Below are 16910 nucleotides of genomic sequence, written 5' to 3' on the forward strand. Positions count from 1 at the left end.
TGCAAAACTGCCAACATGTTACTGATGCTATATTATTTGTTGTTCACAACAATGGGTATTTCTAGGCACTTGATTATCCAATCATGTGGCAAGGACTTGAATCCTTTCTTGTAATCAAAGCAAGTAACCTTCAAGTTGATCTTGCCTTGCAGTTTTTTTACAATCAACTTGCCAGTTAGGAGCTGATGTTTTGCTCTTTTGTTGTTTGGGCAGTTTCCTTTCCGTTCAGGTGAAATCAGCTTGTTTTTAACTAGATGCTCTTGGGTTGCATCAGCTACTGCACCAGTTATAAGTTCGAAAGTTCCAATTGGCTTGTAATTGCGTAGTGCTTCCTCTTTTGTTGGATCTTTCATTATCAGGTAGGTTTTGCCAGATGTTAACCAATCTTCAGTTTCACCCCTTTGCACTAAACTGCTTGGCAGTTGTTAAACTGCTTGTTGAACTGCTTGGCAAAAAGTCAGTCAGATGTTTCAACTAAAAACTGAGCAGTTCATCTTCATCTGGTGCTGACCAATTCTTGATCTTCATTGTCTTTTTCTCTACCATTTCACCTTCTGTTTTGTTCTTATCTACCTCCTTTAGCCACGCTTTGTTCTTCTTATTGAATTTATTTGGGTTGTCCAATAGCTGCACCCAGAACTGCACTATTTACTATTTATCAGGTGTTGACTGGTTCAACGCAATCTTTCCACTAATGGATTGGAAGCTTCAAATGGAGATTTTTTTTTAAAAGAGCTTTTATGTTTCTACCTCAGCCTAGCCCATGCATATTTGTTTTATTTAGAATTCAGGAGTGCTTAAGAGGATAGCATCACCAAATTATGAGATCAATTATTAGCATGAATCTCTTCTCTGCAAAATTTGCCTTTTCTGTGTCTTCCGGCACTTTCAATTATACATCACTAGCAGTCACTCCCCATAAGCTAAAAGAAAGTGGCTGGGATTTGATTTATTGGGCCACTTCTGTGGGATAAGTGGTTACCAGGGTGCTGTGGTCTTTTTTTTCCCACCTCTGAGGATAGCCTTCTGAAAGAGCTGCAGCCACAACTGATTGTAGCCTCAACAACACCTGTTGTCCCAGTATTACCACAAAAAGGAAGCAAAAGAAAAGGAGATCTGACGACTTCCTGGAGAAATGAAATCTAGAGACCATGTTAAGAACTTGAGAGCTCTATTTTAATCCATTCAGAATCTCTATCCCTATCAAGTCTATAACCAGAAGCCATGTATGGCAACGAAATAAGCGAGGAAGAATGCAAGGTTTGGCGTTCTCTCCCTCCTGTGCCTGCAGAGCAGAGTGAGCTCAGCACTGAAGGTAATTGAATGAAAACCTGGCTGTAGAAGGGACAGGGATCAGTGGTGGGTTCCTACTGATTCGGGCTGGTTCAGCCAAACTGGTAGTGGTTTGGCGACCTGGGTCACTGGAACTGGCAGTGACCCAAGCCTGCCACACATCCGAACCGGTGCTCATGGTGGCACCATCTTGTTTTTGGATTCTGCACATGCGCATGTGTGCGCATTGCACAACTACAAGTGAACTGGCAGTAGCGGCTGCCAGAACCCACCCCTGGCAGGGATATGATATGGCACACTTCATAATGTACATAATGGGCTTCACTGGCTGTAATGTTGGCTTGTAGACTGCCATCTATATGGAAAATGTATCTAAAGCAGGATTAAAAGATACAAACATGGGATCTGATTTGATCATCAGTTCCAGGAGGGAAATGAAAAGCTGAATGGAAATCTGGGATGAGACTACAAGCTACTTGGAATGGTCAGACAGAGAAAAGGAGAAGATTCCTGTAATTGTAATAGTTATGTAGAAGAAAAAATTGCTCTAGAACCACAAGCTATTCTTGTTGAAATTTCTTCATATTTATTGCTGTTAAGAAAGTAGGGCTTTAATCTCCAATGTATCTTTTCTACAAATATCTCCACTGAAGATTCACTAATGGTTTTTATAAGAGGACCATTCCCTATGCTGAGTTGTGGTCTACCCACCCATCCTTGAGTTGGCAGGAAAACCATATTGACAAAAATGTAGTGCCCTTATTCTGTCTGTATTGCATCTATTTTGATTTAGTGCCAAATAGTGCTTTCCTCATTATGTACATATAGCATAAAACAGGAGGCATTACTTAAAACGATTGATTCCTTTGAATTGGCTTCCCTTCTAACATCTCAGTTGGTAGCAAAATGTTTATCATGAAAGTGATTTGGGAATATTCAAATTCAGCAAATCTGAGTTCCTGTGCCTTTTCTCTTGATAGACTAAGCTAAGAAGTGAATGAGATCAGACATGCAACCACACAAACCCTCACACAGTCATGCAGAAGCTTTGGCTATTTCTAGGAAGAAGAAGATGGTAAAGCAGTGGAGTTCATTAATCTTTCTTGTCTGATCAAACTCACCCACCACTACCCCCCCCCCAAAAAAAGGAAGATGCTCAATTTCTAGAGGAAGCCAAATGTATATTGTAAGGATGAGCAAAAGTCAGAAATTTAGTGTGTTGCTTGAGCAATGAAGTTAAAGGGTAGCATGCATCTAAAGAATGTTGTGCACCTTGTGCACAATCCTTGTGCAAAAAGTTTCAAAATCGCGAGGTTAACTTATTCCATTCACTTTGGAACAGATTATGATAACTGCAGCGTGGAAATTAACTATGACAGTATCTCGCTACCTTGTGAAAGGAAGACACCAGCTAAACCATTGGATCTTGATATAAAGGCTGTTACCGGTATGATATCTGTATTCCTAAATCTGCTTCAATTTCACTCAGAGTCTTTCCTTCAATGGAATCCAGCCACAGCTTTGTGGCTGTGAAGAAAGAGCCCTCTTCACTCTCTTTGATGTTTTGGTTTAGATTGGCACATATTTTGCAGAACAGAAATACTAGGATAAGGATGCTTAAATTGTAATTTGGATACCAATATCATGAACTCAGGGAGTAAAATTGGAATTGCCAGGCCACTGCAGTGTCATTGTAAACAACTAATGAAGATAAGCTCACAGTTGTTTTTCCCATTCATTACCTTTCAGTTTCTTATCTTGCAAATTCAGAGGGGGGAAACGTCAATCTGAAAATATATCCATTTCCATGCACATTTGTCCTTGTAAAGAACAATTTCTAGAGTTGCTATTTCAAGCAATTTCTTCCTATTATATTGTGCATATGTTCCAATGGTGGGTTCCTACTACCAGTTTAGCCTGGTTCGGCCAAACCGGTAATGATTTGCCAGCCTGGGTCGCCGAACCAGCAGTGGCCCAGACGGCCACGCCTCCCAACCGGTTCCCCGGTCACCGCAGTCTTCACTGCCATCTTGTTTTGGAGTTCTGCACATGCACAGAACAATTTCTATTGAATTGTGCATGCGGCACGTGCAAAGCGCACACACGAGCAAACCAGCAGTAACGCCGGCTAGAACCCACCCCTGGTATAGTCCCTTAAAACATAGGCTTTGTTTGCTGCTTTTAAATGTTCATATTTTGTGTGCTGTTTTGAGCTACAATTGCACTTCAACATTCGGAAAAGTAAATTGTGGTATACAAGTTTTCAATTTACATGTGCAATGTGCACAATGCTTAGTGTCATATTCCATTTCTCTAAAATGGAAAGTAAATACTTTATTGCTTGAGATTTGGTGCCCTCTCTGGTGACTATTTATAAGGAAGGAAAAACAGTATTTGCAGAGAAGGTTGTTTCTACAAGAGATTTTCTAAACCTCTTATAGGAGTAACCTTTTTCAATTTGCTCAATATTTTCAGTTCAAATCTTTTTCAATTCACTACAGAATACTCTAAAAACAGGCAAATTGTATAGGAGAAGTATCGTTCTACATCTAGCCCGATGTATTATCCTTCACTTTACCAAATGTAGAGTTGTTTTTTCTTTTCAAAATCTGTAAACTTGTTTACACTGTTATAACATTGGAAACCTCAGCCATGCTTTGCAGCCTATGAGGCCAATCTGATTTATACTGAAGTCTTACCAAGGCTCTAGGACTCATCTGGTCCATGGAGGTTTCAATTTCCTGCTGCTTATGCTTCTTCAAAACTTAACTTCCTTCACATCCAGCTTACTGCTCACAAAGGATTCTCTAATGCAAATGTAGCATGTTATCAGGCCTATGCCATCATGTCATCATCATAGCAAAGTTTACAGGAGAAGGCCTTGGTATCTGCAGGTTTCTTGCTACATCACCAAGAACATGGAGCTATTGAGAGCCTTTCTTTTACTAGCCCTGGCCCACGCAGTGATTGGAATCCAGTATTGCAGGCTAACTCACTGCTCACTGCCAGGAGTTCGATCCTGACTGGCTCAAGATTGACTCAGCCTTCCATCCTGCTGAGGTCGGTAAAATGAGGATCCAGATTGTTGGGGGCAATAGGCTGACTCTGTAAACAACTTAGAGAGGACTGTAAATCACTGTGAAGCAGTATATAAGTCTAAGTGCTATTGCTACTTTTGTTTTTGCTTTTTGCAATTCAGCCTTCCCCCCCCCCCCAACCCTACTACACAGCAATCTTTCAGAAGTTGGATTTTGTTTTTGTTTTTGACAAGATACTGGATGAAAGTAGATAATGCACACAGCCAGATATGTGGATTGTGGGAGGAACAGAATAAGTCCTTTTCTTTTGTGAAAGGTGAGAAGAATTGTGTTAATTCATAACCACCCAAGTGGGAGATGGAACCAGTGGGATGAGAACAAAGGATATTTAACTGCTGACTACCTTCAAGGCAGCATGAACACTGACTGTCTGATATTCTCTACCTGCTTCAGTTTTTTTTAAAAAAAATCCATATATGCTGGGATAATAGTGCTATGGATATCAACATGAGACTGAAATATTTGGGCTGTTAGTGTGGAAAGCCTGTGAGAAAGTATTCCCCTATCAAAAGGCATGGCAAATATGCCTGAATAGACGCAAGTATATTCTTGTAATCAACTGTGAATGAAAGGGTGTTTCCACAATCCCGTGTCTGGGTTTAATTCTCACTTGTTTTTGGAGTTTAAATCCAGGCTGTATCAGTTGAGGTTCTCTTTCCCTACAGGTCCATCCATCTTTTCTCCAGTCCAATGGAAAAAGTACTGGAAAAGAAACCGAATTGATGTACTCTTGATCCTCACTGGTATCTGTCTCCTCCTTAGTGTCATCTTCCTCCTCTCAAGTGAGTGATTACCAAAAACTGGTGAACATCCCAGCTCCATGAGATGAAAGCCATGGGGGAGGGCAATGACATTCACTGGAAAAGAAACATCGGTTGTGCTTAAACATATAAAGGATGGTATCAGCAATTTGGGAAGGCGGAGTGATTATTAATATATGGAATCAGTACCTACCGATGGCTTTTTCAGATTGTTCTTTTGCCCACTGGTTTTGATCTACAGCCTATTTCCAGTATAATTCCTGCCTTTCAAAACTAAATGGGAAATGTTTCATAACCAATTCCATCAGAGCAGTCTTAGTTAGCCCCGTGCAATCTGAGTGCTGAGACATGAGTTGGGAAAAATAGCCATCATGCAAAAGTACCCAGATTACTCTCAATCACTAGACTCTTGCTACGGCTCCTGCAGACACAGAACTGTCCTCCAACTACATGTAAGAATACAGTATGGTTCATGAAATTACATTTCTTTCTTTTCCTTCCAGGTACTTCAACATTTCTAGAACTCAGGTCGCTAAATTTGAGCTCCACAAAAGAGGTCTGTGATGCTTCCCCAAGACCATTCAATTTCAAAGAACTAGAGACCAGTGTTATGACCAAACTCAAAAGCTTAGAACAACAATTTGATGAGAAGAGAAAAGTCAGCCTGCAGAAAATGGAAGAACAACTACTCAGAATAGAAAGAAAATTAGGTACACTACAAAATTGCAGAGGTAAATATGAAAAACAAGTCAACATGACATCAGGAAAAGCAGCAAGAGACCAGAATTCATAAACAAAAGCCTCCATTCAACATATGCTTGAAGAATAAAGTAGTAAGGAAGCTTTAGACTTAAGTTATAGCAAACCTACCATAATATTTTTCCACGGAAGAATCTCTTTGACTGGGGTTCAGACAACCAACTGAGCCCAAACCAAATAAAGAATTCTTTATAGTTAGGGCTATATTAATTTCCAAATCTTATTTCACATTTATTTGGGCCCTTAGTTTATTTGTAGCTTTTTTTAAATCAAAGTTTTAATCAACCATTTGCTGTTTAGTAAAAAAAGTTAAGCTGGTAGTTTAAAATTTCTTTCATCAAGGATTAAAGGCAGACTTATCCAGTATTTTTCAGATTTGTCACTCCAAAAATTTCTAATAGATGAAAAAAGTTAACAAGCAATTTCCATATCCCATTAGAAAAGGAAGGATACAAACTTAGTGATCTTTTTAAAATGATGACCAAGGTTTGAGCAATGTGATTATTTCCTATTATTTCCTCATCGCTCAGTGCTTAAAATTGTTTGCAAATAGCTGCCTTGCAATTTCCTTGCAAGGACCAACAGTTTGGAGTACTTGAGGGTTCTCTCTGGTTCTCTCCTTTTTTCAGACAAGTATGAAGAGCTGGTCTACTCACCAGCTCTTCATTCTTCTAATATATCCTGTTGCCAGCTCTGTTTTTTATTGAACTGTCTTCAGTCCACCAATTTTTCCTTCCCGGAGTCTCTGCCCCCATTTTTAAAACAATTCTTCTGTACAACTTTCTTGTTTCAGATATTTCATCATGGCGGAAGTTTCAGACAAATGCTTACTACTTCTTTGACACAGAAGAAAATTGGGAGATGGCAAAAAAAAAATGTGCTGATTGTAATTCTCGACTTGTCATCATTAATACCAAGCAAGAGCAGGTAAACTCCTCATATTACTGCAAGGAGTAGCTTTGTTCTTTTCTTGTACTACCTTCTTTGTAGTACAACTTCCTCATCTTAACCTTTTCCCACTACCTGCCTCCTGTGTAGAATCTGAAAAGGGAAACCAAGTATCAGCACCTTAGTTAATAGTACTTAGTAATACCGTAGCACTTAGACTTATATACCGCTTCACATAGTAACCATTATTTAAAAACTTGGCTTTGTGCCGTGTTCATATATAAATACACATCAGTAAAAAAAATATTACTAGTCTTACTTTCATTTAGGCAGGAATTCCATAGATCAGGCTAATATTGTTTTGTCCTTGGCTCTTTTAGCCCTATACTAGTTGTGTTCATATGTTGTGAGGACCCGGATTGTTGTTGGGGGCAATATGCTGACTCTGAAAACCGCTTAGAGAGGGCTGAAAGCCCTAGGAAGCGGTATATAAGTCTAACTGCTATTGCTATTGCTATATAGACTCAATGAACCATCAGCTAGCTAACTACATTTTAGCTTTGTGCATTGTGAGAATCAGTTTTGGCTGTTAGTCATATTTTGGATATTGTATATATTGGATTAACTGAATCAACTGTGCTTCAGTTAATCATAGCTAAGTGCAACCACGATCTCTTCTTCCTCCCCTTGTTCAAGCTTCTCTTCCCAGTTTCTGCTTCTTTTGCTGGACACCACATATCTTGTTCTACAGGTACTCTTCCACTTGCTTACGTTCATTTAGGTATATCAAAGTTACAAAAGTACTGAAAGTAAGAAGTACTTACCAACAGTCCTTACAACCATTGCAGCATCCCCAGTCACATGATCACAAAATGGACACCTGGCATCCAGCATTTGTTTATGAAAGTTGCATCGTTCTGTAGGTGTGGCCTGCTTTGTGGGAATGGCTTGCCGGCCATCTGATGGAGTGGGAGTGGCTTAGCAGTCAACTGGGTGGGCATGGCCAACTTGTAAAATGTGGTGAAACTCACTTAACAATGCTCTTGCTTAGCAACCAAAATGTTGGCTCAGAAACTCTGGCATTTGAAGCACGCAAGTCTTAAAGCTGTCAAGTTACAAGACCGTTGCACCCTTAACCCTTTAGAAAAAACCCACAGGGATGTCCAAACTTGACAGCTTTAAGACTTTAAGGTTTAGATAGGACTCTTAGAGGCAGGCGGGACAATTGGTGAGCCAGCCAATCAGTGAGCAGCAGGCGGGGCAAGCATAGTGTGGACGGGCGGTGGGAGGGAACTGCAACCGGTTCTAAATGGCACGGTAGATTTGTGGAACTTCTTCTATAGAAGAGGTTAGAACTGGCAGGAACCCACCCCTGGTATACTGGTAATAAAATATAAAGGGAAGTGGGAAGGGAGTAAACAGCAGACAGCAACTGTTAAAAAAACATTCAGCAGAATTAGTAAACAGAAGTTGTTTATATTTTTTTTCATTTTATAGTTCCAAAATGAAACAAGAACATAATTAAACGTCAAAAATACACCTTACAAAATAAAATTCCATGAGTTGAATTTTCCTTGAAATCCAAGACGTCAGGTGTTAAACCAATATTTCTTTGAATTAATCAGAATCACTGGATCCTTTGTCTCTACTCCCTCCTTCTTGATTCAGTAAATTATTGGGAGAAGGAATAGTAGTTCTTGCCAGAGGCAAGGACTATTAACTTGCAGAGGATTTTAAGATTATGGTGGTGGATACAAATCATGAAGTTCTTCTGTAAAATAGTATTATTTATTTTTTTAAAAACTACCAGGGCGAGCACATTGACAGTAACTAAGGAACCATCTTGTAATGTTACCTAGGATTTGTCTTAGTTGTTGACCTCCAAGGTAGTAGCAGTTGTCTGCCACCTGTTTTTTTGTACTTCTGTTTATCTTGGCTACTGCAGAAAAGTAATCACCTAGAATCTAGATTCGGGAGATTGTCAACACTGGTGGGGAAGTCACCAGCAGTTTTGAAAGAGATTGTGATGAACCTTCTCCTGAAGAGCCTGTTCCTGGATTCCAGGTTTTGGTTAGCTATTTTCCAAACTACCTCCAAACTATATTTTTAGGAAAGATTGTCAAGGCAATGGTGGTGGAGTATCTTTGAAATACCCTGGATGAAGTATGTTATTTGAACTCTTTTCTGCCAGAGTTCAGGCTCCAGTATGGGATGGAGACAACACTGGTTACAGTCCCACTGCAACAGGACATGAAGAGGGGTAGTATGCTCCTACTGGTCCTTTTGGGCTTCTCGGTGACTTTTAATATCATCAATCATAATAGTCCTACCTGGACTATCTATCATGTTAGAGATTGTTAGCACTAGCACTGCTGATGTTACCTATTTTAGGTAATGAAACATCTGTAAGAAAACAACCAAGCTCAGATGTCCAAGGAGATTCTCAGTCATCCAGATCATGGTTGTCCCAAAGGTGCTTTTTCAAATGGCAACAGGACTTTGTTTTTCCTTGAAAACATTTTGCTTCTTATCAAGCAAGCTTCTTGTTCCTGCAGAGTATCGAATCACAGGTATAGCCCAGGTATTTATGGCTTTTATGATGTTTCCTCCATTTAATTTGGACTTTAATATCTTTAATATCTTGCGAATTCGTCAAATATACTTGGCTAAAGTTAATTCCTTGACTTTATTATGCATCAAGTCAGAGGCCTCTAAAATCCCCAAGTACTTGTAGCCTTCTTCTGGTTTTACTGCCTTTATCATTTCTTCATTCTCAAGTTCTATTCCATCATCTTCTATGACTTTGCCTGCTTTGGTTGCCATTGTTGCACATTTGTCAATTCCAAACTGCATACCAATGTCTTGGCTAAATTCTTTTGTGCTTTCAATTAATAAATTCAGTTCAGCTTTTGTTTTACCAAACAGCTTCAAATCATCCATGTACACCAAGTGTGTGATTTTCAGTCCTTTCTTTGCAAGTTCATATCCACAGTTCATCTTCTTCAAAATGATTCTCAGTGGTAGCATTGAGAGTATAAAAGGTAGGGGTGAAAGGGAATTGCCCTGGAAAAATACCTTGTTTAATTTCAACTTCACCCAGTACTTCTTCATTAGCTATAAGCTTCGTTTTCCAGAAGTTCATTAAAGTTTCCATGAATTTGTGTATGTTGCTGTTGATGCCAAAGATTTTCAGGCATTTCTTGATCCAACTGTGGGGAACTGAATCAAACATTTTCTTATAATCTATCCAAGCCATGAACAGGTTGGTCTGTCTTTTCTTTGAATTCTTTAGGATTAGCTTGTCAATCAGCCGTTGGTCCTTTGTTCCTCTTGGATTTTTGCAGCATCCTTTATGTTCTACAGCAAGCAACTTATTTCTTTCCAAGTATCCATAAATTTGGTTTGCAATGATACCAGTAAGGAGCTTGTACGTTGTTGGCAAACAGGTGATTGGCCTATTATTATTATTATTATTATTATTATTATTATTATTATTATTATACAATTGTATCACAGCGGCCAGTTGCTTCGCTGGATTTGGCATTGGTTACTAGTCGGGCCGCACCCAGGGGCCTAGGACGTCATAACGTATTTTCGTAATATGCGTGCAGATCGAAGCAGTGCGGCTTTTTGCATTTGACTGATGGTGATTTTGTCAATTTTTAACTGTTTTAAATGTAATTCCAGTGCTTTTGGAATAGCACCCAGTGTGCCAATTACCACTGGAATGATCACTGCTGGTTTGTGCCATAGTCGTTGAAATTCGATTTTTATGTCCTGGTATCTTGCGATTTTTTCATGTTCCTTCTCGGCGACCCTGCTATCACCTGGTATTGCGATGTCTATGATTGTGACCTTATTTTTCTCAACTAGTGTGATGTCTGGTGTATTATGCGGCAGTATTTTGTCCGTTTGTATACGGAAATCCCATAAGATTTTGACCATCTGATTTTCGGTGACTTTTTCAGGCTGATGTTCCCACCAGTTTGTTGCTGTTTTAATATTATAATTTTTGCACAAATTCCAATGGATCATTTGTGCTACTGAATTGTGCCGCAATTTATAATCAGTCTGCGCAATTTTTTTACAGCAGCTGAGTATGTGATCAACAGTTTCATCAGCTTCTTTGCAAAGTCTGCATTTGGCATCATCAGAGGATTTTTCGATTTTGGCCTTAATGGCATTTGTGCGGATAGCTTGTTCTTGCGCAGCCAGGATTAGTGACTGTTTCTTTCTTTAAAGTACCTGTTGTTAACCATAACCAAGTTTTTTCACTGTCCACTTTATCTTTTATTTTTTCCAGAAATTGGCCATGCAGTCCTTTGTTCTGCCAACTCTCCATTCTTGATTTTATCAGATCTTTTCTGTATTCTTGTTTCGTCTGTTGGGCTTTCAGTAGATTTTTGTTTTTTACTTTGATTATTATTATTATTATTATTATTATTATTATTATTATTATTATTATTATTATTATACAATTGTATCACAGCGGCCAGTTGTTTCGCCGGATTTGGCATTGGTTACTGGTCGGGCCCCACCCAGGGGCCTAGGACGTCGTAACGTATTTTCGTAATATGCGTGCAGATCCAAGCAGTGCGGCTTTTTGCATTTGACTGATGGTGATTTTGTCAATTTTTAACTGTTTTAAATGTAATTCCAGTGCTTTTGGAATAGCACCCAGTGTGCCAATTACCACTGGAATTATCACTGCTGGTTTGTGCCATAGTCGTTGAATTTCGATTTTTAAGTCCTGGTATCTTGCGATTTTTTCATGTTCCTTCTCGGCGACCCTGCTATCACCTGGTATTGCGATGTCTATGATTGTGACCTTATTTTTCTCAACCAGTGTGATGTCTGGTGTATTATGCGCCAGTATTTTGTCGGTTTGTATACGGAAATCCCACAAGATCTTGACCATCTGATTTTCGGTGACTTTTTCAGGCTGATGTTCCCACCAGTTTGTTGCTGTTTTAATATTATAATTTTTGCACAAATTCCAATGGATCATTTGTGCTACTGAATTATTATTATTATTATTATTATTATTATTATTATTATTATTATTATACAATTGTATCACAGCGGCCAGTTGTTTCGCCAGATTTGGCATTGGTTACTAGTCGGGCCCCACCCAGGGGCCTAGGACGTTGTAACGTATTTTCGTAATATGCGTGCAGATCCAAGCAGTGCGGCTTTTTGCATGGTTTGTGCCATCATCATTGAATTTCAATGTTTAAGTCCTGGTATTTCGCGATTTTTTCATATTCCTTCTCGTCGACCCTGCTATCACCTAGTATTGCGATGTCTATGATTGTAACCTTTTTTTCTCAACCAGTATGATGTCTGGTGTATTATGCACCAGTATTTTGTCCCTTTGTATGCAAAAATTCCACAAGATCTTATCATCATCATCATCATCATCATCATCATCATCATCATCATCATTTCTGTTTGCTTCTTATCGCCACTGAGGCTTTCTCACATTATTGACTTTAAAATTGTACTATGATTTGTTAGTATATTCTATGCTGTGTAAAACACCAAAATGCTAGAATGGCATGCTACAATAGATAGGCAGGCAGGCAGGCAGGCAGGCAGATAGACATATTGCAGATTTCACTTGCATGACATTTGAACAGAGATGTTTCCTCCTAGGATTTTCTGATTCAGACTTTAAAACAATCAATGTGGCTTGGCTTAAGTGATATAGAGAAAGAAGGAGCTTGGCGTTGGATTGATGGATCACCACTGAGACAAGGGTATGTATGTGTGTGTGAGAGAGAGACATATAGACATATTATGTACATACATTTTAAAAATCAGAGATTAGAAACTTGCTTACGGAGCTATCTTGAATCATATTTACTCTAGCTCAGCAGTCCCCAACCTTTCTGGCTTAGCAGCCCAGGAAGGGGGTTGAAGGAATAGTACCTTGTGAGCGGCAGGCAGGTGCACACAGCTCCATTTGTGTGAGCAACAGGTGTATGTGCCTGCTGCTCACACAAACAGCTTCACGCACGAGCGCAAGTGGTTCGTGTGAGGGGAGCTTTGCGTGGGAAGGCAAATGGGAGCTTCTCATGCAAGGGGAGCTTTGCACGCACACATGTACTTGCCTGCTGTTTACGCAGCCCAGTTCCAAATAGGCACAGCCCGGTAGTGGGCCATGGCCCAGAGGTTGAGGATCCCTGCCAATGTTCCCTCTAATGTTTTTTCAGTGTGAGCAGAAAAGTATAGTGTTTGAGCGGCACATTTTCATGCGTGAGCACCTGAATTTTTTTCACAGATGTCACCTAAGACAACAACGAAATCAGTATTATTTGAAACTCAAAAGTTATGTTTATTCAAGGTACCCGCTTAATTAAAAGTGTTATATAATATCAGTATCATTTAACAATGCTCCTGCTTAGCAACCAAAATGTTGGCTCAGGAACTCTGGCATTGAAGTGTGCATGTCTTAAAGCTGTCAAGTTACAAGATCCTTGCACCCCAAACCCTTTAGGAAAAAAAAACCCAAGGGTCTTCAAATCTGACAGCTTTAAGACTTGTGGACTTCAACTCCCAGAATTCCTCCTCCAGTCATGTTGCGGCGATGTCATCTGCATGGATCTGCTCCATCTTCAGTTTTTTTCACCTGGGGCAGGGCTGCAGCTGAAGATGCCGACGAGCCCCCGCCGCCACTAGAATAACTGCTGCCGTCTTCTCCTCCTTCAACTGCACCACCACATTTGCTCCCCAGTGCTGCGGCTGAGGTGAAGCCGCCAAAGCTCCCGCTGGTGTCCCCACCCATGGCAGCGCTGCCTTCCCCTCAGCTCGGAACAACTGAGCTGGGCACCACGTTACCCCTGCCACCTCCTCTGCCGTGCTTTTGAGAAGCCATGGGGCCTTTTTTTCCTGCTCCCGCCCCCTCCGCCGCCTTCCTACTGGCTCCCGTGGCCTCATGGCTCCTCAAAAGCACACTCCTAAAAAGCACATCAAAACAAGTCCAGGGAGGTCCTTTGCGGGCAGCCAGTTCTAGTTGCTTGCAAAGGACCTCCCCAGCTTCCGGATCCTGTGACGGTAGAAATCACTGCGCGGCAGTTGCAAACTGCTGCGCGGTGTTTTCTTGCCATGTACGCGGCCACGCAGCCGCGCACCTTAGAGGGAACATTGATCCCTGCTCTAGCTTGTTCTTTTACAGACACTGAAGCAAAGAGTATTCATTTAATTATTTACTTTTCTCACACCCTGGATGACTAACAGTAAAAAAAATATCAATGCTAAATAATAAAAATTGATTATTATACAAGCATATAAAAGAATCAACTAAAAGCTGAAGACTGGAAGAAAATTGCCCCCTTATCTTAATTATCAGCAGCGCCCAAATTGTTCACAACTTCAATATATCCAGAATTTCACGTCCACTTTATGTTGTCACAAATGGATATGATAAATGGATTGATATGGAAAAGATGTAGACCTGTATCAATGAAATCTCTGACTTATGTAACAGATGAACAGTGATTAATTCAGCAATGTTCAGGAAGACATTGTAGGAACCTTCTCATAATTGACAACACTAATTTGGAATTCTGCTATCTTGTCTCATTATGTTGTAGTCTAACACCCTCTTGTGTTCTTTTTTGAGGATTTATCTTTTAGATCTTTCCTATTTACTTAATATTTTTATTTATCTAAATCTGGAAATTTTATGAAATAGAAATATTTATGGAAAAACGGATAGATGACTGGCAAAAACAAAAGAAAATACTCCCTCAACAAGTATTTAGTTTGCCAATATTATACAAGTTACTGTGTAATACCATGTACATAGGCAGTATAAAGATTCTAAATAAAGGAAGATATGACTGCAATCAGCAGAATTTAAGAAAGGAATAATGATTTTTGCTCATTTTCAGGAGCTGGAGAACAGGTGAACCCAATAATGGTGGGAGAAATGGTGAAGATTGTGCTGTCCTATATAAAGAAGGAAAGTGGAATGACATTCATTGTGCGGAACGAGTTAGGTTTGTGTGTGAGATGGAACAGGTCTCTGTGCAATGAATTTCCTTGTATGTGTCTCCTAATTCAAGAGGGTTTCTCTTCTCCAAATTTGGTAGAGAATGTTCTGTATAATGCTTATTTGTATGAATAATTGAGATCAACACATGGTGCCTTGGTTACCTAGATAATTCTGTCCAAACAGGACTCTTAGTGATAGCTCATATACACAGTATTACCTTTCATAATTTTTCTTCTTATAAACCAGCCCTCTGCATGAAACAACTTTGTCACTTGTTCACGAAGACTGTTTTCAATATCATCATAACTTTGCTGAAATGTAAGTAGAACAGCTTGGTAGATGAACATTTAAAGTAAAATGGAAATTGTTGTATTCCCTAAAAAGATATGAAATTCCCATAGCCTTTTTTAAAAAACCCCAGATTATTTTGCACTTTGCCATTTTCCTCCCTAGGCTCTTTTTATTTCAGTTCACAGCCATTTGGCAATGGCATTTGGATTCTGTATCTCCTACAAGTATTTTATTGTTCTGATCTAAGGAGCATCACCTGTAGATTTTGGTGGGATAATTGCACAAAAAAATCATTTTAAAAATGCCAACACCATTGACAATTCCTTATTGGAACCTTATTGGAACCTTTCTCCATTTTTGATCCAAGAGTAACAATAGAGCCATGGTGGCACAGTGGTTAGACTGCAGTATTGCGACTAATTCTGCCAAATGCCAGGAGTTTGATTCTGACCGGCTCAAGGTTGACTTAGCCTTCCTGTTCTGCCTTGGGTGTTGTAGGCTTGCTCGGGGCATGCAGTTAACTCCATGCTTAGGAATCTCTTCAGATCAAGTTTACTATCAGGCATTCTTAATAGCAAAACTTAACAGTTCAGTGTTAAGATACTTCTGACCTTCCATAATCTGTCCCATCACGTGGTGTAAAAAGATGATGACTTTACTCCCATGCTGAGTGGAGATACACACTACTATTCTGGTTCACAAAGGCATTCAAAACTGTCCGGCTATAAACCTTGCATGTGGGCAAAATGCCCCAGTGGCCAATCATAAACAGAGATGTGATCACATGTCATGGAACTACATTTCCCATAAGGCAGTCTCTGCCTACATTTCCCATGAGGTAGTTTCTTAAAGGAGACAGTCCTTAATTTCTACACTAGCTATATACTGCTGGGGCAGCACACTTCCATCCTTCCAAGGTTGGTAAAATGAGGACCCAAATTGTTTCTGTAGACGCTTAGAGTAGACCTCTGAAACACTATGAAGTGCTATGGGTAACTCTCGACTTACAACACGGTAGTCCTCAATTTACAATATTTCATTTAGTGACCAAAGTTACAACAGCACTTGAAAAAGTGATTTATGACTGTTTTTCACACTTACGACTGCTGTAGCATCTTTATGATCTTATGAACAAAATTCAGATGCTTGACAATTAACTATTTATGACAATCAGTGTCCTGGAGTCATGTGATCATCTTTTGTAGCCTTCTGACAAGCAAATTCAATGGGAAAGCCAGAATCACTTAACAACTGCAGTTATTCATTTAACCATTGTGGCAAGAAAGGTCGTAAAATGGGGCAAAATTCACTTAACAGATGCTTCACTTAGCAATACAAATTTTGAGCTCAATTGTGGTCATACATCAAGGACCACCTGTATAAGTCTAAATGCTATTGCTATATTCCTCCAAAGAGACAACTTCTTGAACAGCAGAAAAGCTGAAATGGAGGATCATCACTAATAAGGAAGCCAGAAAGGCAGGAATTTCTGACCTGTTTTTGCAGTATTCTTTTCAAATTCAGACTTAAAATATATCAGTAAGCAGCAAGCAACTCTGCAAAATTGAATTTTAATTGTAAATGATGTTACAGGGCTATTTGCAAACTATTTTTTTTCCTGCACGGGCTTTCAATAGGCAAAGGACACTTCCAACTCAAATTGGACCCTCGATCGGCAATGCATGAGTTTTTTTTTTTCCCCGGCGTTCTCCACAAGGATTACAAACGGCATTTTCACCTTGATTTGTCTGGACAAATGTTGACAAATAAAACGAAATAAATAAATCATTGGAATTTTTTTTTTAATGCACTGCGGTTGGG

General features: G+C 39.6%; 1 protein-coding gene across 1 annotated transcript; it reads left to right on the forward strand.

The window, feature by feature from the left end:
* Positions 1-2541: 2541 nt before the first annotated feature.
* LOC116523938 (low affinity immunoglobulin epsilon Fc receptor-like) lies at positions 2542-15645 on the forward strand. Its single transcript, XM_032239029.1, has 6 exons — positions 2542-2740; positions 5057-5173; positions 5656-5883; positions 6705-6838; positions 12455-12558; positions 14695-15645. The coding sequence occupies exons 1-6, from the start codon at positions 2542-2544 to the stop codon at positions 14837-14839; spliced, it is 927 nt and encodes a 308-aa protein (XP_032094920.1). The 3' UTR covers positions 14840-15645.
* The last annotated feature ends 1265 nt before the right edge of the window (positions 15646-16910 follow it).

This window comes from Thamnophis elegans, chromosome 2, assembly GCF_009769535.1.
Source record: "Thamnophis elegans isolate rThaEle1 chromosome 2, rThaEle1.pri, whole genome shotgun sequence".
NCBI lineage: Eukaryota > Metazoa > Chordata > Lepidosauria > Squamata > Colubridae > Thamnophis > Thamnophis elegans.

Excerpts from the sequence above, each read along its gene's own strand:
- LOC116523938 (XM_032239029.1), top strand. The coding sequence starts at position 2,542 with ATGCATCTAAAGAATGTTGTGCACCTTGTGCACAATCCTTGTGCAAAA. Across the intron at positions 6,839-12,454 it reads TTAATACCAAGCAAGAGCAG|GATTTTCTGATTCAGACTTT; the intron begins GTAAACTCCTCA and ends GTTTCCTCCTAG. Across the intron at positions 12,559-14,694 it reads GGATCACCACTGAGACAAGG|GAGCTGGAGAACAGGTGAAC; the intron begins GTATGTATGTGT and ends GCTCATTTTCAG.